This window comes from Gigantopelta aegis, chromosome 10, assembly GCF_016097555.1.
Source record: "Gigantopelta aegis isolate Gae_Host chromosome 10, Gae_host_genome, whole genome shotgun sequence".
NCBI classification, from domain to species: Eukaryota; Metazoa; Mollusca; class Gastropoda; order Neomphalida; family Peltospiridae; genus Gigantopelta; species Gigantopelta aegis.
Window position 1 is genome coordinate 91383001 of NC_054708.1, and position 27664 is coordinate 91410664.

General features: G+C 37.9%; 2 protein-coding genes across 2 annotated transcripts in view; one reads left to right on the forward strand and one right to left on the reverse strand.

The window, feature by feature from the left end:
- The window catches only part of LOC121383915, a 29060-nt gene extending 13115 nt beyond the window's left edge, over positions 1-15945 (reverse strand). Inside the window, exons 1-2 of the mRNA XM_041514013.1 lie at positions 15931-15945; positions 14963-15650 (exon numbers count right to left, since the gene is read on the reverse strand). Coding sequence (XP_041369947.1) covers positions 14963-15650; positions 15931-15945 — 703 coding nt within the window. The remainder of the gene's footprint in view (positions 1-14962; positions 15651-15930) is intronic.
- On the forward strand, positions 843-11419 carry LOC121384144 (glutactin-like). Its single transcript, XM_041514393.1, has 2 exons — positions 843-1230; positions 8327-11419. Exons 1-2 carry the CDS (start codon positions 1194-1196, stop codon positions 9394-9396), a joined length of 1107 nt encoding a protein of 368 aa, XP_041370327.1. The 5' UTR covers positions 843-1193; the 3' UTR covers positions 9397-11419.
- Positions 15946-27664: the final 11719 nt, after the last annotated feature.

The following is a 27664-nucleotide window of genomic DNA, read 5'->3' on the forward strand; positions in this document are numbered from 1 at the left end:
TAACGACATCACTAGAGTACACTGATTAATAATCATCGGCTATTGCATGTCAAATATTTCGTAATTTTGTAAACTCAGTTTTAGCGAAACCTGATAAATGTTTCTTTTATATGTACCTTCCCACATACATGACAGCACATACCAACCGTGGGTCGTCAATGGCTGGCAAGTTAAGGCAAGTACTGGATCTGATAGAAGTTTTGACATTCATAAAAACCAAAAATACATGTATGTATTGATATGGATGCACACATTAATTTTCTTTTTATTCATGCTTTTTAATGTACTGGCATTACCTCTTTATTTTAAAGAGCATAGCGCATATCGATTCAAAATAACAATACTTGTAAAGTGTTATTAGTTCAGATTAACAATATCTTCAAAGTGTGTATTAAAATCGAGGTAAAGCAATCACTTAAGTAAACTGGTAAGTGTTATTAGTTCAGATTAACAATATCTTCAAAGTGTGTATTAAAATCGCGGTAAAGCATTCACTTAAGTAAACGGGTAAGTGTTATTAGTTCAGATTAACAATATCTTCAAAGTGTGTATTAAAATCGAGGTAAAGCAATCACTTAAGTAATCTGGTAAGTGTTATTAGTTCAGATTAACAATATCTTCAAAGTGTGTATTAAAATCGCGGTAAAGCATTCACTTAAGTAAACTGGTAAGTGTTATTAGTTCAGATTAACAATATCTTCAAAGTGTGTATTAAAATCGCGGTAAAGCATTCACTTAAGTAAACTGTAAGTGTTATTAGTTCAGATTAACAATATCTTCAAAGTGTGTATTAAAATCGCGGTAAAGCATTCACTTAAGTAAACTGTAAGTGTTATTGTGAGAATCCGGGATTACGATATTGCCAGTAAATTATTTTCTATAAATTATTAAGCTATAATTCAAGTTCGTTTTGTTTTAGCGCCAACGTGCATCGTAGTCTATATTTGTTTACATTGAACAGCGCAATTCTATGCGCCGGGTCAATAAAACAAGGCCTTGTTTATCGTATAACATTTATACACTTAATCATTAGTGTTTATATTATCAGTAGTCACAGATAACTTACCTTATCAAGTGTTATTAAGTTGTTAAATTGGCATTTTTATACAGCCGCAAATGTAAAAAGATCGAAGCCATGCTTTTGTACGAGCCTCGTTCTGGATTTTTTGAGAGTTACTTCCGGGTTTTTGTCAATGCTATTTTTGACGTCTGTCACACTGTGTGAGTTAGGTAAATATTAGTAATTTCAGATATTACTAATGTAACTTATATCTAATTCGGAATGGATATGGAACTTATATTTATTTGTGTATATATGCTTAATTGTATTTATTTCGTTCCCATTATAGCATAGTAATTAAGGTATAAAGGCCTGTAGGGCCTAATGACGTTAGCCAGTAGTAAATGACGTCATTGGTTTTCTAACCCGCACTGCGGGATTTACAAATTCTGCAATGCAGGATTGTACCCCGCACTGCTGGATTTTACCCCGTTTTGCGGAATGCATAATTCTGCAGTGTTGGATATTAACCAGTATTGCTGGATTTTGGCGGGGGTATAAATACGAATCCCGCAATGATTTGTCAGTTTCGGTCAGACGTTCGCCCCGATAGGTGGGTTGGGTTTATTAACAGAATACTAAATTATACGGGTTTTACATGTGTATGTTATTGGGATAACTTGTAGAGACCAAACTCACAACCTTAATGATTAGATAATTAATAAAGATTAAAGGGTATTATTTTCGGTATTTATTATTCATAGAATTTAGGGAGATAGACAGCACCCATTACACAAAAGAGGTGTATGCCCCGGGTGTTGTGGTTTTTATGTGGTAAAGTTTAAGGCATATTATATAGAGAGGGATTGAGTTAGAGAGATGCCTATGTAGTGGAAGTAGGTCTGTGTACCCAGACAAAGTATTTAAAGTGTATATTCTTGCTGATATTGATGTTCTTGGTCCAAAATTAAGTTTGTGTATATCATAACGTTGGAGACTTAGTATATTAGGAATAATTATTATTGAGCAACTTACCGGTTTCAGGTGAATAAGACTCAGTCTTTTAAAGTAATTTAAGAATTGTGGTATATTTCAAAGCCTGAAAGTAACTTAGCCATGTTTATTCAATTATTTATGTGAATTTTATTACTAAATGAATCAGTGAACATACAGTTCAACTGCGAATGTAATTTGAGGTTATTGTTAAATAAATATTGTTGAATTTTAATCTTGTTGGTGATCTTTTGCCTTCATAGTTAGTGGTTATGGCCATTTACAAGGACACCCTCTAATCCAGGGTCGTCACATTTTCTGGTGTCAGAAGTGGGATGTGTTAAATTAATTTTTTTAATTGTCACATCCAGCGATTCGAACCTCAGGTTTTAAAATAATTTTAATTGTAAATGGTCATTCCTCCTGAGTATTTGCATTATTTTCTTGAAGGCAAAGGAACATTGTAGTAACGAGACTTAAATACATTGGGGAAAATAAGTCAGTATTAAAGTAGCAATGTCTCTTAAAGATAATAATATAATGACAAGGTCAAAGTCCCAAAAAGTGTGTCCCATGAATTCGGGTTCATTGTGTATTGAATCAGAGCAATGTAATCGAGATGTGTCGCAGTCTGGCAATACAAGAGATGATGGAGTATCTGACATTAATGAGAATACATTCAGTGTGATAGATACTTCTCCAAGGATGTCACAAGGTATTCGAGATGACACACAGAATGGATGTAGCTCGAACTGGCAGTCACATCAACATAGAGATATGGATCTACTGATGAATCAGATGAGAACAATGCAAGAAACTGTTTCGCAGCTTGCAAGCGCAGTTGGTGAACAAAGAACACACCCAGGGCACAGGCGACACGGATCATTTCTCGTCAATGAACATGAATCAGACATCGAATCAGAATATGAAACAAATACACCTAGAATTACCCCCGAAGCAAGAGGTTCTTACTCCAAATTACCACCGTTTTCAGGTCGTGAAGCTTGGAATGTTTGGTTCAATCGATTTCAAGAGATTGCAACACGACAGAATTGGTCGAATAATAGAAGACTTGACGAAATGCTACCACGGTTACAAGGTCAAGCTGGCGATTTTGTTTTTGGACAATTACCCCAGGACAAGAGGAGAAACTATAAAGATTTATGCCGCGAACTAAACAACCGCTTCAGAGCTATTGAGACCTCAAAGAGTTTTAAGACACAGTTCAGTCGACGCCGGCAGAAATCTGGAGAAAAGGTAGAAGAATATGCAGCAGAACTGAAACGGCTCTACGACAAAGCCTATCCAAGGCGAGACTCTGAGACAAGGGCAGAAGATCTTGTCAGAAAATTTCTTGATGGAGTTGATGACGAGAAAGCACGGTTTCATGTTGAGTACGTGAAGGAACCCACCGATATTGACGAAGCAGTCTTCGAGATGGTAAATTTTCAAGAAATGAAACCAGGGTCTAAAGAGCACAAAAATAGAGAATACAGATATAACCAGGTTATGCGGATGCATGACAAGTCAGACTTAAGTGAGGAAGAGGCAAATTCAGATGATTTAGAAAATCGAATTGCTCGAACCGGAATTTCAAATAAAAATAGATTAATTACAAAGCCAGCAGAGTTAGATATGAGCAAAACAACCCAGAAAGAACATGAATACAAAAGCGAGAATGAAGAAATGCAACAAATGAAGAGGGATATCCAAGCTTTGCAATATGAATTAAATAGATGCACAAAAGAACATGGAAGTCAGGGATATAAGAAACATTTTAACCAGAAGTCTCAATTCCACGATGAAGGATGGAGGAGACGACAAACAAGACAAAATGGATGTTATCATTGTGGTGAAATATCACATTTCATTAGAAATTGTCCGCACAGAGATCGAACAAACAGCGAACACATCAAGAACATTAAAGTAGCAGGCGAGGCAGGTGACGAAACAAATGCTTTAAACTACAATGGACCAACTCAAGGGGTCGAAAGTTGGTTCTCGAGAAAATAGACCCAAAAGATAATGTAACAATTCGGCGAGAAACACCTACACCATGGGATATTCAAGTTGAGGGCAGTGTCCAAGACATAAAAGTCAAGTTTATCATTGATACAGGGGCAGACAAAACATTAATATCAAAGAGAATATTTGACAGAATAGATCCTGCAATGAGGCCGCACTTAGGGAAGACAATTAAACTTACACATGCTGGTGGGGAGTCACTGCGCAATTACGGAAAGTGTACTTTGAAGATACAGCTAGGTCCACTCATCCTGCATAGGTGTGTTGTGATCGCAGACATTGCTGATGATGCTTTGATTGGTATGGATATACTAAAAGGCATAGGTGGAAAACCAGCAGATATAATCCTGAGTCAAAATAAAATTGTACTGAGCGGCGAAGAAATTTCATGTGTCCGATCAGAGAACACTGGTGTGAGAAAAGTACGAGCAGCAGATCACTTCATCATTGAACCAATGACAGAAAGAATTATTGATGCATTGGTGGACCGAACTGAAATTGATGATAGCAAAAAGACATGTGAAGTTATAATTGAGCCAACTCAAATTTTAATGAAAATCACAACGTTGTATTAGCAACTAGCCTTGCCGATTTAAATCGTGATTCCACCGTCAAAATCAGAGTGATGAATCCTTTCTATACCTATGTTTCAATCAAACAAGACACAATCATTGGAACAGCGGAAGAAATTTCATCCGATGCAGTTAGCGAAACAGTTCTGGAAATGGAAAACATGAATGAGGTCGGCAATACTAAACGAGTTCGCAGGATAACATACAGAAATATCTCTGAAAATACAACAATCTCAAGTAGAAATAAACTTTTGATAGGCAAAGAGTCAAGTGAAAAGATCAACACTTCGGAAACTGAAAATAAACAGAAAAGAGATTTAGAAAAAGGAATCCCAGAGCACTTGATGAAATTGTACTTTGATTCCATTGAAGGAAAAGAAATAGATGTTCGTGCAGAACTTGCAAAACTGCTAATAGAATATACAGACGCATTTTCCAAAGACGATAATGACCTCGGTAGAACAAACTTAGCGGAACACACTATTCGTACAGGTGAATCGAGACCAGTGAAGCAACCACCTCGCCGAGTACCCCTGGCATATGCACATGAAGAAAAGAAAGCCATCGATAAGCTTAAGTTACAAGGTGTTATACGCGAGAGTAGTTCCCCTTGGAGTTCACCATTGGTCCTGGTGCGGAAAAAGTCTGGAGAAGTCCGTACTTGCATTGATTATAGAAGACTGAATACACTGACTGAAGCAGATGCTTTTCCTTTGCCGAAGATTGCAGAATGTTTAGATACGGTGGCAGGTTGTAAAGTATTTAGTACATTAGATTTAACTGCAGGCTACTATCAAATACCACTCAGAGAAGAAGATATTCCAAAGACAGCTTTTATCAGCAAACACGGGTTGTTTGAATTTGTCACAATGCCAATGGGTCTAAAAACAGCAGGTGCAACATTCCAGAGAGTCATGGAGTTGGCGCTGAAGGGATTGCAGTGGTCATGCTGTATGTTGTATGTGGATGATTGTGTAATACCAGCTGCTGATGAATGGGAAAATCTAAGAAGGTTGAAGTTAGTACTGAGCCGACTTCGAGCAGCCAACTTGAAATTAAAACCTGAAAAATGCATGTTGCTGAAATCAGAAGTCACATTTCTGGGGCACAAAGTCTCTGCAGATGGGGTGAAGCCAGACCCAAATAACGTTGCCAAGATTCTTCAATGGAAAGAACCTAGTAACGCGAAGGAAGTGAAACAATACCTCGGTATCTGTTCTTATTACCGTCGTTTTATCAAAGATTTTTCCAAAATCGCCAAACCACTGTTCGATCTCACTAAAGATGATAGCAGTTTAATTTGGACAGAGAAGTGTCAATAGCTTTTAATACATTGAAAGGAGCACTTACAAGTCCTGACATAATGTCGAGCCCTGCTGGTGACGGTAAATTCATATTGGATACCGATGCATCAGATGTTGCAATAGGCGCAGTGCTATCCCAAGTTCAAAATAATCAAGAAAAAGTAATAGCTTATGCTAGCCGAACACTGTGCAAATCAGAAAGAAATTATTGTGTCACAGATAGAGAATTGTTGGCAGTTAGGTATTTTGTAGAATACTTTCACCACTATTTGTTAGGGAAAGAGTTTGTAATTCGATCTGATCATCAAGCTCTTAAATGGTTGATGAACTTCAAAGAACCAAAGGGACGGATAGCCCGTTGGATAGAAATACTATCTGCCTACGACTATAAAATAGAATTTCGCAGTGGAGCTCACCATGGCAATGCAGATAGTATGTCGAGATGTCCGAATCACGATGATTGTGATTGTGCTGAGGCAGGGTTAACAGAACAATTGAAATGTGGTCCCTGTAAAAAGTGTCAAAAGAGGGCTGATGACATGCAGAGTACTTTGTCATCTTCACTAAAAATACGACAGAGTGTTTACTTCGATCGTGGAGCCGGGGTAATGAAAAACCCGAAATGGTATCTGCGAAAGTTGATATCTCCATTGGTAATCATGATTTTATGCATGATTAGCGTTTTTGTTCCAGGTCATACCAGTAGTGTAACCCCTGTCACAGAAACCGTGGGAGAATGGTATGTGGGCTCGAGAAAAGGACTCGAGTATGTGTACAAGAAGCTTATGAAGAAACGGGATATGTTCAAGCTAAGCAGAGGGTTAGCAGTGAAAGCAACTGGTTGGCTGATGAACTATTTACGCTACCCAACACACAGAGTTGAAGAGTTCTGTAGAAGAGTTTCTACAAGGGAGGAAAGAGAACTGAGGAATAACTGGTTTCCGTGGATGCAGATTATGGGTTCAAGTGAGTTGCGACGTAAGCAACTGAGCGATGCGGATTTGAAACCCATTATTGAGTGGATGGAGCAAGGGAGACGACCTACTGGTCACGAGGCTTGTACAGCCAGCCCTGCTAGCAGACACTATTTGGTGTATTGGGACAGCTTGGTAATGAAACAGGGAATGCTGTTCCGGAAATATAGTGACAAAGACTGTACAGAGAGGTTACAGTATATTGTGCCAAGAGATATGAGGAAGGAGATTTTGTATCAGATGCACAATGGGATAATGTCTGGTCATTTGGGCAGGAAAAAGACCAAAGGGAAACTTCTCGCTCGTTATTATTGGTTTAAAGTGCGAGAAGATGTGAACAACTGGATTTTGCAGTGTGAGACTTGTGGGGCCAATAAGCCACCTAACAGGACACCGAGAGCCCCATTAGGAAATATGCAAGTGGGAGCACCGCTAGATCGGATTGCTACGGATTTCCTGGGACCATTACCTAGGACTCCAAGAGGAAACAGATACATTTTAGTTGTAACTGATAGCTTCACCAAGTGGGTTGAAGTTTTCGCAGTACCAGACCAAAGTGCAGAAACCGCGGCTAGGATGATACTCAACGAAGTTATTTCTAGATACGGGTACCCTCTGGATTTACATAGCGACCAGGGGGGAAATTATGAAAGTGCTATATTCAAAGAACTTTGTAAACTGCTAGAAGTTAGGAAGGACGAGAACATCGCCACGTAATCCCCGCTGTAATGGACAGACAGAAAATTTCAACAAAACTCTGGTCCGGATGATACGAGCATATCTGCAGGGTGAACAAACGGATTGGGATCTGCACTTAGGTTGTTTAGCAGCTGCATATAGATCAACCCCACACGAGAGCACAGGCCTAACACCCAATCTCTTGATGTTGGGACGTGAAGTGAGAATCCCAGCGGAAATAGCATTCGGCAGTGGTACCTCACTCATCGGTGAAACTGTGTCATCATATGGCCAATATGTAGAAATGCTGAAAAGAAACATGCAAAAGGCGCATGAGATAGCCAGAGAGCATTTGAAAGCGTCAGCCAAGAGGCAAAAAGAAACATATGATATAAAACAAAGTCTTCATCGGTATAGCCAAGGAGACCTAGTATGGTATCTTCATGAGCACAGAAGAGAGGGAGTATGCCCAAAACTCCAAATGCCTTACAGCGGTCCAGCAGTTGTGGTTAAAAGACTGAATGCACTCGATTACATAGTTCAGTTCGATGCTGAAGGTAGGCAGAAAGTAATACACCACAATAAGCTGAAGCCATTCACCAGTGAATACAGGCCCAGGTGGATAAGTAAGGTGCTTAAAAGTCTAAAATAGTGATGTGCCGAATACATGTTGGAATGCATGTTGGTAACGTAAGTCGCATACACAATTAGTTAGAGGTACGCACGTATTTAATTAACAGGTTTTTTTTTGTTTTTTTCCTTTTACTTCTTAAATTACAGGAAATTATTTAGTCATGCAGGCTCAAGTCAAGTTGCCACCAAAGAGAGGAAGGGCGTATCGATGTTTAAAGGGAGATGACTTCGTGGGAGAGAGGGGAAAAGTAATTTCCCACATCTACAAGATGCATCTACCTCTTGACCAATCACCATATTTTTGTACTTTATGCACCTTTAGATGCATGAAGTTGGAGCAGCTGGCAACGCATGTGTCTGCGTACAAAGACCACATAGACAGGGTGAGAAGAGCGGAGGAAAGTGGAGAAGAGGTGGATGAGGCAATCCACTTGAAGGAATCTACTTGTCCGTATATAGTAGCAGATGGCCTCGACATGGAGCGGTTGTCAGCTGATGAGTCCAATAGTCTGTGGCAACAAAGGGCAGGTCAACGATTTAAAAACAACACTGTTTCTAAAGCTGTCCAACCATTGCCAGCACCTCAGCCAGTGACGGCCATATGTGTCCCAACAGCAGCACCAGTCACCACCACAACATCGGAACCTTCAGCAACTGAAGTGACAGTGGTCGAAGCTATGCCAGACAACTTGTCATTATGGAGCTTTTTAAACTCCCCAGCGGAGATCCAGGAGCCACCTTCAGCGATTATTCCACCAGCTGTCGAGGAAACTCAGAAAAGACATTCAAGGTCACAGTCGAGGTCACGGTCGAGATCTCCCGAGTCTTCTGCTTCATCAGATAGCTGTAGAGATCAAATGGTAAAATTGACACAGGCGGTCGTGGAAATAGTCAGGGATAACAGGGAGCAAATGATAATATTTGCTAAAGCCATCGACGACCTAACAGCTGCAATTAGGCAACAGAACGAGCTGGTGAAAGAGGAGCGAGAGGAAAGAAGAGAGAGAGAGAGAAGAGAGACAGAGAGAGAGAGAAGAGAGATGGAGAGGCAGAGAAGAGAGACGGAGAGAGAAAGGAGAGTTACAGAGAAGGAGAGAGAGAACAGAGAGACCGGAGTGAGAGAACTGAATGGAAGAAGAGACTGGGGAAAGGAGAACAGAGAGAGGGACATCGACGACAGACGACATTGGAGGCACGAGCGGCCACAGCGGACGTAACATCAGTATCATTACCAATTGTATAGTTAGTTATGTAGCAGATATGGTTTAAAACAAGAATATTCTTTCATCACAAAATGTTGATATATTTTCATGTCTCCAATTAATTATTATTATTATAAGTATTATAAGACAAAGAAATAACTGACTATCATAAAAGAAATGTTTTTAATGTGCAGTTATGTATGTAAGTTAAAGATAAGATATCAGAGAGGCATGGAAGGGCGGAAGAATTGAGTAGAAAAGGATGGGAAGGATGCCAGGAGGTCAGGATGCCCGAACGACCAACGAGGTGACGAGCATGACCAGAGATGGCAATCGGCAGTTAATTATTTTTTTTTACTGTTCACAATTAATTTCAACCATCTGTTTTCCGTCAATTTTTTTGGTCAATTTTTGTCAAGATTGTGGTTGATCTGTAATATAAAGAGAGATACATAATGTATATTATGCATATAATAATATCAGTGAATTAGGGCATATGGAATGTATTATCCACAAATATAGACTGAATTTTGATGCAAGGTGTGATATTCTAAATGAAGTGCACAGTTGGCTCTTTTAATGATAGATGAATTATTTCAAGTTATGTGCGTTTGCGAGGACGCTTAAACGTTTAAGCAGAGGGTAATGTGAGAATCCGGGATTACGATATTGCCAGTAAATTATTTTCTATAAATTATTAAGCTATAATTCAAGTTCGTTTTGTTTTAGCGCCAACGTGCATCGTAGTCTATATTTGTTTACATTGAACAGCGCAATTCTATGCGCCGGGTCAATAAAACAAGGCCTTGTTTATCGTATAACATTTATACACTTAATCATTAGTGTTTATATTATCAGTAGTCACAGATAACTTACCTTATCAAGTGTTATTAAGTTGTTAAATTGGCATTTTTATACAGCCGCAAATGTAAAAAGATCGAAGCCATGCTTTTGTACGAGCCTCGTTCTGGATTTTTTGAGAGTTACTTCCGGGTTTTTGTCAATGCTATTTTTGACGTCTGTCACACTGTGTGAGTTAGGTAAATATTAGTAATTTCAGATATTACTAATGTAACTTATATCTAATTCGGAATGGATATGGAACTTATATTTATTTGTGTATATATGCTTAATTGTATTTATTTCGTTCCCATTATAGCATAGTAATTAAGGTATAAAGGCCTGTAGGGCCTAATGACGTTAGCCAGTAGTAAATGACGTCATTGGTTTTCTAACCCGCACTGCGGGATTTACAAATTCTGCAATGCAGGATTGTACCCCGCACTGCTGGATTTTACCCCGTTTTGCGGAATGCATAATTCTGCAGTGTTGGATATTAACCAGTATTGCTGGATTTTGGCGGGGGTATAAATACGAATCCCGCAATGATTTGTCAGTTTCGGTCAGACGTTCGCCCCGATAGGTGGGTTGGGTTTATTAACAGAATACTAAATTATACGGGTTTTACATGTGTATGTTATTGGGATAACTTGTAGAGACCAAACTCACAACCTTAATGATTAGATAATTAATAAAGATTAAAGGGTATTATTTTCGGTATTTATTATTCATAGAATTTAGGGAGATAGACAGCACCCATTACACAAAAGAGGTGTATGCCCCGGGTGTTGTGGTTTTTATGTGGTAAAGTTTAAGGCATATTATATAGAGAGGGATTGAGTTAGAGAGATGCCTATGTAGTGGAAGTAGGTCTGTGTACCCAGACAAAGTATTTAAAGTGTATATTCTTGCTGATATTGATGTTCTTGGTCCAAAATTAAGTTTGTGTATATCATAACGTTGGAGACTTAGTATATTAGGAATAATTATTATTGAGCAACTTACCGGTTTCAGGTGAATAAGACTCAGTCTTTTAAAGTAATTTAAGAATTGTGGTATATTTCAAAGCCTGAAAGTAACTTAGCCATGTTTATTCAATTATTTATGTGAATTTTATTACTAAATGAATCAGTGAACATACAGTTCAACTGCGAATGTAATTTGAGGTTATTGTTAAATAAATATTGTTGAATTTTAATCTTGTTGGTGATCTTTTGCCTTCATAGTTAGTGGTTATGGCCATTTACAAGGACACCCTCTAATCCAGGGTCGTCACATTATTAGTTCAGATTAACAATATCTTCAAAGTGTGTATTAAAATCGCGGTAGAGCATTCACTTAAGTAAACTGTAAGTGTTATTAGTTCATATTAACAATATCTTCAAAGTGTGTATTAAAATTGAGGTAGAGCATTCACTTAAGTAAACTGGTAAGTGTTATTAGTTCAGATTAACAATATCTTCAAAGTGTGTATTAAAATCGCGGTAAAGCATTCACTTAAGTAAACTGGTAAGTGTTATTAGTTCAGATTAACAATATATTCAAAGTGTGTATTAAAATCGAGGTAAAGCAATCACTTAAGTAAACGGGTAAGTGTTATTAGTTCAGATTAACAATATCTTCAAAGTGTGTATTAAAATCGCGGTAAAGCATTCACTTAAGTAAACTGTAAGTGTTATTAGTTCAGATTAACAATATCTTCAAAGTGTGTACTAAAATCGCGGTAAAGCATTCACTTAAGTAAACTGGTAAGTGTTATTAGTTCAGATTAACAATATATTCAAAGTGTGTATTAAAATCGCGGTAAAGCATTCACTTAAGTAAACGGGTAAGTGTTATTAGTTCAGATTAACAATATCTTCAAAGTGTGTATTAAAATCGCGGTAAAGCAATCACTTAAGTAAACGGGTAAGTGTTATTAGTTCAGATTAACAATATCTTCAAAGTGTGTATTAAAATCGCGGTAAAGCATTCACTTAAGTAAACGGGTAAGTGTTATTAGTTCAGATTGACAATATCTTCAAAGTGTGTATTAAAATCGCGGTAAAGCAATCACTTAAGTAAACGGGTAAGTGTTATTAGTTCAGATTAACAATATCTTCAAAGTGTGTATTAAAATCGCGGTAAAGCATTCACTTAAGTAACCGGGTAAGTGTTATTAGTTCAGATTAACAATATCTTCAAAGTGTGTATTAAAATCGCGGTAGAGCATTCACTTAAGTAAACTGGTAAGTGTTATTAGTTCAGATTAACAATATCTTCAAAGTGTGTATTAAAATCGCGGTAAAGCATTCACTTAAGTAAACTGGTAAGTGTTATTAGTTCAGATTAACAATATCTTCAAAGTGTGTATTAAAATCGAGGTAAAGCAATCACTTAAGTAAACTGGTAAGTACGTTTGGCATTCTGTTGTTAGTACGATATACTGAAAGCCATAATTCCTAAAATATTGGCATTCTGTTGTTAGTACGATATACTGAAAGCCATAATTCCTACCATATTGGATACATAATCTTAGAAATATCTCTATTTTGACATTTTACGTTCCACGATGTTGGCATATTTTTTTAATCTTTCTTTCTAATGTTTAATATTACTAGAGCTGGGCGGTATTGGAATTTTAGGTTCGGTAACGGTATCGGTATTTTGGGGTTGATTTACCCCGGTATCGGTACGGTATTCGGTATTGATACAATACCTATACCGATATCGAGCGGTATTTTCGGTATACTCGACTTTAAATGCATGTCTGTGTTAAGTCTTTCCCGTTAATTTCACCTAAATAAAAAAATGTAATTTAAAAAACAAGGCCCTCATCTCTTTTAGCTATTTTGCGTTCGTCAGATATATTGTTAGTGTTTTACTAAATGTCTGATAACATTTTTTAATACAACAATTTGGGTAATTTGAAATTTGCTCGGTACGTAAATGGGTATTGACATGATACTGAACTGTATATACCGAATACTGCCCACCTCTAAATATTACTTACATAATGTTTAGATATACTGAAAAGTTTTCTTCCCTTTAGCTTGTGGATATTTAATATCATATGTCTCAAACTCTAACAAGTATTGAAAATCGTATTTCCCAAAAGCTTATGTAGTACACGTTGGTTTTAGCATAATTATTATGTTAATAAGTTATAATTGTAAATAAATTAATTTTAAGTATTTAAGTAACTAATTGTTTATTTCAGGCTGTTTGCTTACAAAGTATACATTACAGATGTATAAAGAAGTATCCCAAGTAATTAATATTTCTTTTGGCAGGCTATTCCTATATTTAATAGATTTCATTGTTTCAGTGTAACCAGTATGGACTGAAGCCTAACCCGACAAGTACTCACGGTACAGCAGTGTGTGTGCTGTTCACCTTTATCTCACTTGTATTGATCTATTTCTATTATTTTCATCGGCTAACTCTTAACAATGTAACCGTTTTGACCTGAACACTAACTGCACATGCTTGCATGCTTTTCTCACTGACTTGGGACACACCTTTTCCTGACAGTCAAGGCAGAGACAAGCTACTTGCAGGTTGGTAACAATTTAGTTTAAATAAATACTTAATTATAAAAATAATCCGCTTACTTAAATGTAAATCTGAATAAATAAATATAAATATGTTAGTAAAATATTAGATTATATTGCTTTGGTAATGAGTATAGCTGGAGTTCTGTATGTGTGTTTTTTATATTCCAGTTGTTATTGCTATGTTATTTTCACTTGGTTATTTGTAACTGAGATATGTGTATATATCAGGTCTTCATTTGTATATGTTGGTTAGGCCAACTGTAGTAAAATAATATTGCAGAGTGAAGTTCTAATCTATATTTTATGACATGCATTATACCCTATAGGTTAATTATGTACTATTTGCTCTGCACAGGTTTTGGTAAACAGTTGGGAGCCAGCCAGTCGATATTACACCCCCGTCTTATCCACAGGGTATGTTTAAGTAATATGTTAAGTACCATAATAATATATTTTATATCTCAAATAGTTTAATTATAAATATTAATAAGTTGTATAAATAGTTTAAAGAGGATCAATGAAGTAACTGAATAGTAAATGAATCGATAAAAGGAATGTATTAAGCTTACCAACAGTTATATATATATATATATATATAGTTATATGTACCGTATATATTAGTATTAACGTCTGTAATAAACCCATTTCATTTAATATATAAGCAATATCGCCCAAGATTGTATATGCAAGAGTTCTTTACCCTTTTAGGTTGTTTTTATTATTCAGTGTTGAGCAATGTATGGTTTTATATATGTATTTGATTTTTAGGATTTAGAATGTAATAACAAATATTATATTGTACTGTATTTATTACAGGGTGTCTGTATATATGGGTTGCTGTAATTAAGAGATGAATTTTAACCACTAGTTGTTCTGAACCTTAACTGAACTGCTAAACTTATATATAATATATTGAAAATCGTATTTCCTGGAAAGCTTGGATATATTGAAAATCGTATTTCCAAAAAGCTTAAATATATTGAAAATTGTTATTCTCAAAAGATTAGATATACTGAAAAAGTTTGAATATTTTGAAAACCGTATTTGTGAAAATTTTAAATATACTATAAACAAAAATTCCAAAAGCTTAAGATATATCTAAAATATTATTTTTCAAAAACATATATACATATATACACTGAACATATTTTCAAAACTCCCAGTTATTGTTTTGCTGCTGCTGCTACTGCTATTATTACACTTACCTTGAATAACGCCTGGAAGCTCATAGGGTACAATGTCCAGTATTCCTAGATTGTGGTAAAATCGGAAGACTTGTTCCAGTTTCTCGGGAACTCCCAAGTTAAACAAGAGTATTTTGTCTACGCCTAGAAGTCGTTGTATCTCAACCCATTCAACAAACCGTTCAGGGACGGGTCCCTTTTCGAACGCAGTTTTGGCACATATCGCTAGCCCCCCTAATACTGATTGTGGGTATATCACAGGCACATAGTCACCGACATTGTCACTGCATTTTGATGACGTCAGAGAAACATTTGTCACAGATCTGTTGCCTGGGACAACACAGAGAAACTGTTTTGAAGCAAAGTGTGCTGGGTAAAAATACTGAGTAATTTTTGGCATGAAATCTATATTGTAGTGTTCTGAAAACAATTGAGCAGGGGTCGAGAATAGTCTGTCCCCGTTAATAATGATACAGCATGTGAGTGTGATTCCGGCACCGTCCATGGCTGAAATGATGACGTTCGTGTCGCCCTTGTTGGGTCGGTCTCGGTTGGCAACTGCTGACAGAAAGAAAACATGGCTTCCTCGCACTTGTTTAAAGAACTGTAATGGCTTCCTGTCTGTTGTACTGTTCGGAGATGGCAGATTGCGATTTACCAATTTCCATCGCGGAAGTTTCGAGACTGATATAAGATCAACACGTGGAACCTGTTAGAAACCAATAATATGAAACGTTACAGAAATGTTATACCATTAACAGAGACATAGCTTGCTTGGTGTAAAACGAGCTACAATTAACCAATAATATGAAACGCTACAGAATGTTATACCATTAACAGAGACATAGCTTGCCTGGAATAAAACGAGCTACAATTAACCAATAATATGAAACGCTACAGAATGTTATACCATTAACAGAGACATAGCTTGCCTGGTGTAAAACGAGCTACAATTAACCAATACTATGAAACGCTACAGAATGTTATACCATTAACAGAGACATAGCTTGCCTGGTGTAAAACGAGCTAAAATTAACAAAACATACATCTTGGAACGATGATATTGGGTATTATCAAGGTAAACAAAAAGTACAGTACCAAATTAAAATGAAAATGTTTGCTTATTGTTGTAAGGGGGAACCCCCCCCCCCCCCCCCCATACACACACACACACGGAGAGACATTCCCGGTACCCACAGCACAGGGTTAACATATTAATAAACTCGACGACATTGCTGTCATTTCTTATTAAGGTATGATGTCTCTATTAGCAAACGTTTTTAATAGCGATGACGATGCTGATTATGATGATGATGATGGTGATGATCACGACGACGATGATGATGGTGATGATGGTGATGATGGTGATGGCGATGATCATGATCATGGTGATGATCATGATGATGGTGATGATGATGACGATGATGATGATGATAATGGAGGTGGTGGTGATGATGATTATGATGATGGTGAGGATAATGATGATGATGATGATGGTGATGATGCTGGTGGTGATGATGATGATGATGGTGGTGATGATGATGTGGTGGTGATGATGATGGTGATGATAATGGTGATGATGTTGGTGGTGATGATGGTGGCGATGATGGCGATGATGATGATTGTGGTGATGATAGTGATGATGATGGTATCTAATGGCCACTCGTGTAGTATTCTCTCTATGTATTGGTGTGTGTGTGTGTGTGTGTGTGTGTGTGTGTGTGTGTGTGTGTGTGTGTGTGTGTGTGTGTGTGTGTGTGTGTGTGTGTGTGTGTGTGTGTGTTAGTATCTAATGCCCACTCGTGTAGTATTATCTCTGTTGTTGTGTGGTGTGTGGTATTGGTGTGTGTGTGTGTGTGTGTGTTAGTATCTAATGGCCATTCTCTCGTGTAGTATTATCTCTATGTATTGTTGTGTGTGTGTGTGTTAGTGGCCACTCGTGTGTGTGTGTGTGTGTGTGTTAGTATCTAATGGCCACTCGTGTAGTATTATCTCTAGGTATTGTTGTGTGGTGTGTGTTAGTATCTAATGGTCACCCGTGTTTTATTCTCTGTATGTATTGGTGTGTGGTGTGTGTTAGTATCTAATGGCCACTCGTGTAGTATTCTCTCTGTATTGTTGTGTGGTGTGTGTTAGTATCTAATGGCCACTCGTGTAGTATTTTCTCTATGTATTGTTGTGTGGTGTGTGTTAGTATCTAATGGCCACTCGTGTAGTATTCTCTCTATGTATTGGTGTGTGGTGTGTGTTAGTATCTAATGGCCACTCTCTATGTATTGTTGTGTGGTGTGTGTTAGTATCTAATGGCCACTTGTGTAGTATTCTCTCTAGATATTGTTGTGTGGTGTGTGTTAGTATCTAATGGCCACTCGTGTAGTATTCTCTCTATGAATTGGTGTGTGGTGTGTGTTAGTATATAATGGCCACTCGTGTAGTATTCTCTATGTATTGTGTGTGTGTTAGTATCTAATGGCCACTCGTGTAGTATTTTCTCTATGTATTGTTGTGTTGTGTGTGTTAGTATCTAATGGCCACTCGTGTAGTATTCTCTCTACGTATTGTTGTGTGGTGTGTGTTAGTATCTAATGGCCACTCGTGTAGTATTCTCTCTATGTATTGGTGTGTGGTGTGTGTTAATATATAATGGCCACTGGTGTAGTATTATCTCAAGGTATTGGTGTGTGGTGTGTGTTAGTATCTAATGGTCACTCGTGTAGTATTATCTCTGGGTATTGGTGTGTGGTGTGTGTTAGTATCTAATGGCCACTCGTGTAGTATTCTCTCTAGGTATTGGTGTGTGGTGTGTGATAGTATCTAATGGTCACTCGTGTTTTATTCTCTCTATGTATTGGTGTGTGGTGTGTGTTGGTATCTAATGACCACTCGTGTAGTATTCTCTCTAGGTATTGTTGTGTGGTGTGTGTTAGTATCTAATGGCCACTCGTGTAGTATTCTCTCTATGTATTGTTGTGTGGTGTGTGTCAGTATCTAATGGCCACTCGTGTAGTATTATCTCAAGGTATTGTTGTGTGGTGTGTGTTAGTATCTAATGGCCACTCGTGTAGTATTCTCTCTATGTATTGGTGTGTGGTGTGTGTTAGTATCTAATGGCCACTCGTGTAGTATTCTCTCTATGTATTGGTGCGTTGTGTGTGTTAGTATCTAACGACCACTCGTGTAATATTATCTCAAGGTATTGTTGTGTGGTGTGTGTTAGTATCTAATGGCCACTCGTGTAGTATTCTCTCTAGGTATTGTTGTGTGGTGTGTGTGTGTGTTAGTATCTAATGGCCACTCGTGTAGTATTCTCTCTAGGTATTGTTGTGTGGTGTGTGTGTGTGTTAGTATCTAATGGCTACTTGTGTAGTATTCTCTCTAGGTATTGGTCTGTGGTGTGTGTTAGTATCTAATGGCCACTCCTGTAGTATTCTCTCTTGGTATTGTTGTGTGTGTGTGTGTTAGTATCTAATGGCCACTCGTGTAGTATTCTCTCTATGTATTGGTGTGTGGTGTGTGTTAGTATCTAATGGCCACTCGTGTAGTATTCTCTCTATGTATTGTTGTGTGGTTTGTGTGTTAGTATCTAATGGCCACTCCAGTAGTATTCTCTATGTATTGGTGCGTTGTGTGTGTTGGTATCTAATGGCCACTCCTGTAGTATCCTCTCTATGTATTGGTGTGTGGTGTGTGTTTTAGGCTACTAAATATATTCAGCATTACCTATTCATCAACACCATTAAATGTACTGAATAGCAATTCTGTATCTCAGTGTGGCGCATTGATGATTTATCACAACCATCAAATACGACACGCGTTGTTCTGAATGGCAGTAATGTCGTGCATACACAGAACCAATGGCCAAATATCACATATATTGTCAGATACGCTTTTCTTTTAATTAACACATTTACAAGCAATCTTAAGGCCTTCTTACGGCCTTTCCATGATACAAATATCTTAAAAGCCAAAATAATAAATGTAATGAAATAATATTTCTAAATTACAAACAAGAAGAAAGAAAGGATACATACATACACACACACACACACACACATTATATATATATATATCTATATCTATATCTATATATATATATATATATATATATATATATATATATATATATATATATGATGAGAGAGAGAGAGAGAGAGAGAGAGAGAGAGAGAGAGAGAGAGAGAGAGAGAGAGAGAGAGAGAGAGAGAGAGAGAGAGAGAGAGAGAGAGAGAGAGAGAGAGAGAGAGAGAGAGAGAGAGAGAGAGAGAGAGAGAGAGAGAGAGAGAGAGAGAGAGAGAGAGAGAGATAGATAGATAGATAGATAGATAGAGAGATAGATAGAGAGATAGAGAGATAGATAGATAGATAGATAGATAGATAGATGATTTTTTGGTGAACGATGAACGTAAAGGAAATAACAGACAATCCTGTTTTAAAATTAGCTCTGCATGTTAATATTTAAGTATAGCTGATATCAATCTGATTGTTATGTATGTATGTATGTGTAAGCAGGGGTTGTATTGATAGCTATAAGTTATATGCTTCCTCGTTTCGATGATGTCATAGATACTCTTCAAGGTTCGAGATATTATTCCAAATTAGATCTTCGTTCTGGATATTGGCAAGTGGAAGTAAAGGAAAAAGACAAAGAAAAGACAGCATTTACAGTGGGCAAGTTAGGATTTTATGAATGTAACAGGATGGGTTTTGGCCTAACTAACGCTCCAGCTACTTTTCAAAGATTGATGGAAAAATGTATGGGAGAGATGCATTTAGAGACATGTTTGTCTTTATTGATGATATACTGATATTTTCAAAGACATTTGATGAACATTTGAGACGTCTGGAAGCAGTCTTTGCTAGACTCGTTCAACATAACTTGAAATTAAAACCATCCAAGTGTGAATGTTTTAAAACTTCTGTGACTTATCTTGGACAAGTGGTGTCAGAGGATGGTATTTCAACTGATCCAGAGAAAACTTCTGCTGTTAAGGATTGGCCTGTTCCAACTGACATCAAGGCGCTTCGACAATTTTTGGGTTTCGCAGGTTATTATCGGCGATTCCTTAAAGATTATGCGAAGATAGTGTAACCTTTGAATGTCTTATTGCAAGGCCATGGTACCAGTCCTGTTGCGAAAAAGTCCAAGAAGAAAAGGAAACCAGTCGCAGAGTATAGATGGGAAAAGGATCAGCAGTTAGCGTTTGAGAAGATTAAACGGATGTTAACACAAACTCCTGTGTTAGCCTATGCTGATTATTCTTTGCCATTTATTTTACATACTGATTCCAGTGGAACAGGATTCGGAGTTGTATTGTACCAGAAACAAGATGGCATGGATAGAGTTATTGCTTAGTCGAGGGCTAAGGACAAGTGAACGTAACTATGCAGCGTATAAGTTAGAATTTTTGTCTTTAAAGTGGGCCATAACAGACAAATTTCATGATTATCTCTATGGTAATACTTTTCATGTAATAACAGACAATAATCCACTGACATATGTGCTGACCAAAGTCAAGCTGGACGCAACAAGTCATCGGTGGGTAGTTGCTCTAGCTAATTACAACTTTATGTTATCTTACAGAGCAGGAAATTTGAACGCAGATGCAGATGGTCTTTCAAGGAAGCCAGATATATTTGCAGATGTGGTGAAAGCAGTTTGCCATGCAGCAGTATCTTCAGTTCCTTTAGTTGGGAGTGTGTCTAATCAGACGATTTCTCATTCGGCTGGTGAGGATGTACGTCCCATGGATACTTTCAACAACATTGACTGGGAGACTGAGGAGGCAAAGGATAGAGCTATTCGTAGAGTTATCCATCTTTTAAGAAGTCGTTTTGTTCCCAGGGGAAAAGACATACAGAGAGAGTTTCCAGTAGTACAGAAGTACCTCAGAGAACGGAATAATCTGGAATTGGTCAACGGTATTCTGTACAGAAACGCTTCTTTGGTTGGACAAAAGGTGAAACAACTTGTTTTACCAGAGCTGCACAGGACTACAGTGTTCAAGGGTATCCACGATGATGTCGGGCACCAAGGGAAGGAAAAGACTGTATGGTTGGCTAAACAACGTTTCTATTGGCCTGGACTTGAAACAGATATTAACAGAAGAGTAGAGCATTATGGTCGATGTATCAGGCGTAAGACACCCGTGAGACCTGCTGCAAGATTGGTTCCTGTGGAAACTACTAGACCCATTGAACTTGTCTGTATGGGTTTTTTAAGCTTGGAAACATCAAAAGGTGTCTACGAGAATATTCTGGTTATTACTGACCATTTTACTAGATATGCTCATGCTATACCATGTCGGAATCAAACCGCTCTAACAACAGCAAAAGCTCTATATTAACATTTTATTCTGTTTTATAGCTTTTCTGAGAGACTACATAGTGATCAAGGAAGAAACTTTGAGAGTACGGTGATAAAAGAGCTATGTAAGCTGGCTCACATCCAGAGGACGCGAACCACACCATACCATCCAATGGGAAATGGTTCGGTAGAACGTTTCAATCAGACTTTATTGAAAATGTTGGTGACATTGGAGGAAGATGAAAAGGTCGATTTGAAGTCATATGTAGCTCCAATGGTTCAAGCATACAATGCAACAAAGAGTGACGTCACCGGTTATTCAGCGCATTGCTTGATGTTTGGCTGGAATCCGAGATTATCTGTGGACACCTTTTTGTGTACAGACCCTCGGAGTGAAGGAGCACCACATCCAAACTCTAATGCACACAAGTTGCGGAAGAGGATGCAATTTGCATACCAATCAGCGGCAACAGAAGCTTTGAAACCTTCTGACAAGAACAAAGAAAAATATGACAAAAGAGTTCAAGATTCCAAGTTAGAAGTGGGAGACAGAGTGCTCGTTCGAAAAGTTGGTATGAAAGGAAAACACAAACTAGATGACAGATGGGAGTAGGAACCATATTTGGTAACATGTATTCCAAATATTGATATTACAGTGTACAGGGTACAGCGTGAAACCAAGAAATGGCCATTTCAGATGCTTCACCATAACATGTTACTTCCCTTTAATGCTTTGCCATCTGAGGAACTTGCTAAAGTTAACCACACGGTTAAGCCTAAATAGCTGGTTAGGAATCGATCGAGAGTTGAGTCAGTATCAAGTTCTGAGTCTTCTGATTTAAGTAGCGATGGTTCTCAAACATACGTCAAGTATGTTATTCCACAGCGAAGAAGATTAGTGCAACCAACAGTACGTTTGGAGACTTCAATTCACCTAGAAGAGGATACTCCTAGGGATTTAGGAATTGACATTATCCAAAGACAGAGTATATCAAACCAGGAACTTCTATGTAATCAGGAACACTTCGCTGTGGATGAGGGAGTTTTATCAGAGGAATCTTTGGAAACTCCAGAACAACCTAGTAGACGTTCCCAGCGGAATCGTAAACCTCCCGACAGCTATGGGGACTGGGTGCATTGTCAACAGGTACATAATGAGGTGTTTTTATGATATGTACATAGTGTATTAACCAGTTAACCAGTTTTCTAAGGATATCTGTTCCTCTAATATTAATATAGTAATCCTTTTAGACTTTCATAATTAATGTGTACATGTATGTAAATGCTATTAATTTGAATTCGTATTCAACTAATCCATATTATTTTCTTACCAGTTTTAGGATCAACTATGTAAATTATAGGTTCAGCAGAGACTAAATGTCCGGAGACATTTTCCTTCAAGAGGGGAAGTATGTAACCAGGGGTTGTTTTGTATAAGTTATAATAATAATAATTTATCATATATTATAGTACAATTGCACTATTATGAATGCACCACATTAAAGTTTGTATATTAATAAACATACATTTCACTTTATTACAGGTTTTACACTTTAATTATTAATTAAGTGTTACGACTGGCTGCATTGTATACTTAATGGTATTGTCAGTTTATGGATTGGTCAGCAATGTTACTATTTTGGGAAGTTGGGCGTTGTCAGTTACACGTGAAGTTAATGACAGGTTACGCTTGACTGAAGACATTGACACATGACAGGTAGAAATGCATGCTGGTACAAATCCAATCTTTTTCCCCGCCAAATTAACCACACCCTGAGCATTCTATTTCGACATTTCAGAGAACACACACGTTCAAAGATATTGCTAAAAAGTAATAACCGACTGCAAAGTCGTTATATTGATAGCTATAAGTTATCACCCCTAGACTGCTGTGGGTTCAGCGTTAGCTGAAGCCAGATGTTCTGGTAAGCGACTTGTTTTTATTAATTACTACTTTTATTACGGTTTTATGTACATGTGTCACATGTAACATTATATACGCGACAACGCGTTAACAAAAATATGTTTTTATTATGTACCAATGTGAACAGAGTGTAAGTAGTGTTTTAATTTATGTATTGTAGGTTTTTTTTCCTGTAGGACTCGCATAGAAGTGTTGACTCATTCTTTTTCTTCCACCGAGAGAGGGTTACATATGATGATGTACGTATGTATGTATGTATGTATGTATGTATGCAGAGAGAGAGAGAGAGAGAGAGAGAGAGAGAGAGAGAGAGAGAGAGAGAGAGAGAGAGAGAGAGAGAGAGAGAGAGAGAGAGAGAGAGAGAGAGAGAGAGAGAGAGAGAGGGAGAGACCGAGAGAGAGACGGAGACAGTCATAGGCAGAGAGACAGAGACAGATGGTGTGTGTGGGAACTGATGTTGATATTTACATTTCGTCCCATTACACATGCCCCTGCCCCCAGTGTGGGTGCCACTCAATATGAAACTTAAGCTACGCCATTGTAAACAAATTCCAATAATTAATAAATATCAAACAAAAGTGCCTAAAGTCATCTAATTATGTAATGCTTGACGAACGTAATAGTGAATCTAATATGGAATAAATGAAAACGAGCGAATGTTTAGCGACATCCTAGAATTCAATAGCTACAATTAATAAAATGTGAAAATCATAAATATCACAGATATGATTTTGAACTGGCCGTAATGCTACATGTGTTGTGTGATAGTCTGGTCAGGCTAGTATATTTGTATAGAGATAACTTATGCGGGTACACAGTCCAGGCTCAAAGATTAAAGGCATTCAGTCATTGATCTTTGACCTAACTAAGAGGCAGTTCCTAGCCCAGTGATAAACCGCTCGATTGAAACGCGGTCGGTCTAGGCCATTTTTCGTTCCATTCAGTGTACCACGACTCGTGTATCAAAAGCCGTGGTATGTGCTATCATGTCTGTGGGATAGTGCATATAAAAGATCCATTGCTACTAATGGAAAAATATAGCGGGTTTCCTCTCTAAGACTATATGTCAAATTTTCAACTGTTTGACATCCAACAGCCGATGATCAATGAAACAATGTGCTCTAGTGGTGTTGTTAAACAAAACAAACTTTAACTTTGTCTACCTAATTAATGTCCCTACAATATACACTTGATTTATCCCTTAATGTTTTAATGACACAAAATAAATAAAAATCATAATGCATTTTTTTTAAATCATAATGCAGGAGTGATAGCTATATATTTCCTAGTATTACTGAATTATCACTATCAAGTTGTGACAAACATTAAAACAGTATGACTGAAAAGAAATATGCGGCAGGAATTCAAAGAGAAAAACTACAAGATTCGTTTACACGTTAGTATTGGCGGGGTTTGTTGTTTTGTTTTGTGGGGTTTTTTTGCTGGGGGTTTTCTGGAGTGTTTTTATTTTGAGGTTTTTGGAGGTTTGTTTGTTTGGAGTTATGGGGTGGGGTGGGGTTTGTGGGTGTGTGTGTGTGTGTGTGTGGTTTTTTTGTGTGGTGTTTTTTTTTTTTTGGGGGGGGGGGGTTGCTAAACAAATATAGCATTCTGACAGTGCTTTAAACGATTTCGAAAAACATTACATTATGTAACAAGATGAAGGTGCGGAAAATAGCCTAGTGGTAAAGCATTCGCTTGATACTCGGTCAGTCTAGGATCGATCCCCGTCGGTGGACCCATTGGGCTATTTCTCGTTCCAGCCAGTGCTCCACAACTGGTGTAACAAAGGCTGTGGTATGTACTATCCTGTCCGTGGGATGGTACATTTAAATATCCCTTGCTGCTAATCGAAAAGAGTAGCTCATGAAGTGGCGACAGCGAGTTTCCTCTCTCGATATCTATGGGGTCCTTAACCATATGTCTGATGCCATATAACCATAAATAAAATGTGTTGAGAGCGTCGTTAAATAAAACATTTCTTTCCTTCTTCGATTACATACAATAGCCGGCGCATTGTTTTCATTGTATTAATTAAATATACCAATGTACTTGTTGATATTAAGCAATGGTTATGGCATTAGCTTCAATGAAGCTGGTCGGATATAACAATATGGTTTAATATCTCTGTCTCTCAGAGTAATGACTATAAAATGGACACACTCATAAGAAGTCATCTTCAACTGCATGCTTGTAGCACAGACCTTTCTCATCTTTCAGTATACATCTTCAACTGCATGCTTGTAGCACAGACCTTTCTCATCTTTCAGTATACATCTTCAACTGCATGCTTGTAGCACAGACCTTTCTCATCTTTCAGTATACATCTTCAACTGCATGCTTGTAGCACAGACCTTTCTCATCTTTCAGTATACATCTTCAACTGCATGCTTGTAGCACAGACCTTTCTCATCTTTCAGTATATATTATATAGATTTTTGTACAATAACGAGGTTTGGTGTTCCAAATCAATGTAATTTTCATTTATTATCCATATTTAGATAAAGAAGGCACGGTCAACCCGTGACTATATATTGTATTCCTTTAACTCTAACCTGACCGGCCTCGGTGGGGTCGTGGTTAGGCTATCGGTCTACAGGCCGGTAGGTACTGGGTTCGGATCCCAGTCTAGGCATGGGACTTTTAATCCAGATGCCGACTCCAAACCCTGAGTGAGTGCTCCGCAAGGATCAATGGGTGAACCACTTGCACCGACCAGTGATCCATAACTGGTTCAACAAACGCCATGGTTTGTGCTATCCTGCCTGTGGGGAAACGCAAATAAAAGATCCCTTGCTGCCTATCGTAAAAGAGTAGCTCGTGTGGCCACAGCGGGTTTCCTCTAACAAACAGTGTCAAAATGACCATATGTTTGACGTCCAATAGCCGATGATAAGATAAAAATCAATGTGCTCTAGTGACTTCGTTAAATAAAACAAACTTTACTTTAACTCTACTCTGATCCGTGACTGTGTAGTGTATGTCTTTAACTCTACTCTGTTTCGTGACTGTGTAGTGTATGCCTTTAACTCTACTCTGATCCGTGACTGTGTAGTGTATGCCTTTAACTCTACTCTGTTCCGTGACTGTGTAGTGTATGCCTTTAACTCTACTCTGTTCCGTGACTGTGTAGTGTATGTCTTTTACTCTACTCTGATCCGTGACTGTGTAGTGTATGTCTTTTACTCTACTCTGTTACGTGACTGTGTAGTGTATGTCTTTAACTCTACTCTGTTCCGTGACTGTGTAGTGTATGTCTTTAACTCTACTCTGTTCCGTGACTGTGTAGTGTATGCCTTTAACTCTACTCTGGTCCGTGACTGTGTAGTGTATGCCTTTAACTCTACTCTGATCCGTGACTGTGTAGTGTATGCCTTTAACTCTACTCTGTTCCGTGACTGTGTAGTGTATGTCTTTTACTCTACTCTGATCCGTGACTGTGTAGTGTATGTCTTTAACTCTACTCTGTTCCGTGACTGTGTAGTGTATGTCTTTAACTCTACTCTGTTCCGTGACTGTGTAGTGTATGCCTTTAACTCTACTCTGATCCGTGACTGTGTAGTGTATGTCTTTAACTCTACTCTGATCCGTGACTGTGTAGTGTATGTCTTTAACTCTACTCTGATCCGTGACTGTGTAGTGTATGCCTTTAACTCTACTCTGATCCGTGACTGTGTAGTGTATGCCTTTAACTCTACTCTGTTCCGTGACTGTGTAGTGTATGTCTTTAACTCTACTCTGTTCCGTGACTGTGTAGTGTATGTCTTAACTCTACTCTGTTCCGTGACTGTGTAGTGTATGTCTTTAACTCTACTCTGTTCCGTGACTGTGTAGTGTATATCTTTAACTCTACTCTGTTCCGTGACTGTGTAGTGTATATCTTTAACTCTTACTCTGATCCGTGACTGTGTAGTGTATATATTTAACTCTACTCTGATCCGTGACTGTGTAGTGTATGTCTTTAACTCTACTTTGATCCTCCGCTGTGTAGTGTATGTCTTTAACTCTACTCTGTTCCGTGACTGTGTAGTGTATCCGTGACTGTGTAGTGTATGCCTTTAACTATACTCTGATCCGTGACTGTGTAGTGTATCCGTGACTTTGTAGTGTATGTCTTTAACTCTACTCTGTTCCGTGACTGTGTAGTGTATCCGTGACTGTGTAGTGTATGTCTTTAACTATACTCTGATCCGTGACTGTGTAGTGTATCCGTGACTGTGTAGTGTATGCCTTTAACTCTACTCTGTTCCGTGACTGTGTAGTGTATCCGTGACTGTGTAGTATATGTCTTTAACTATACTCTGATCCGTGACACTGTAGTGTATGCCTTTAACTCTACTCTGTTCCGTGACTGTGTAGTGTATGCCTTTAACTCTACTCTGATCCGTGACTGTGTAGTATATGTCTTTAACTCTACTCTGATCCGTGACTGTGTAGTGTATGCCTTTAACTCTACACTTGATCCGTGACTGTGTAGTGTATATCTTTAACTCTACTT

Excerpts from the sequence above, each read along its gene's own strand:
- LOC121384144 (XM_041514393.1), top strand. The coding sequence starts at position 1,194 with ATGCTATTTTTGACGTCTGTCACACTGTGTGAGTTAG. Across the intron at positions 1,231-8,326 it reads TGTCACACTGTGTGAGTTAG|GAAATTATTTAGTCATGCAG; the intron begins GTAAATATTAGT and ends CTTAAATTACAG.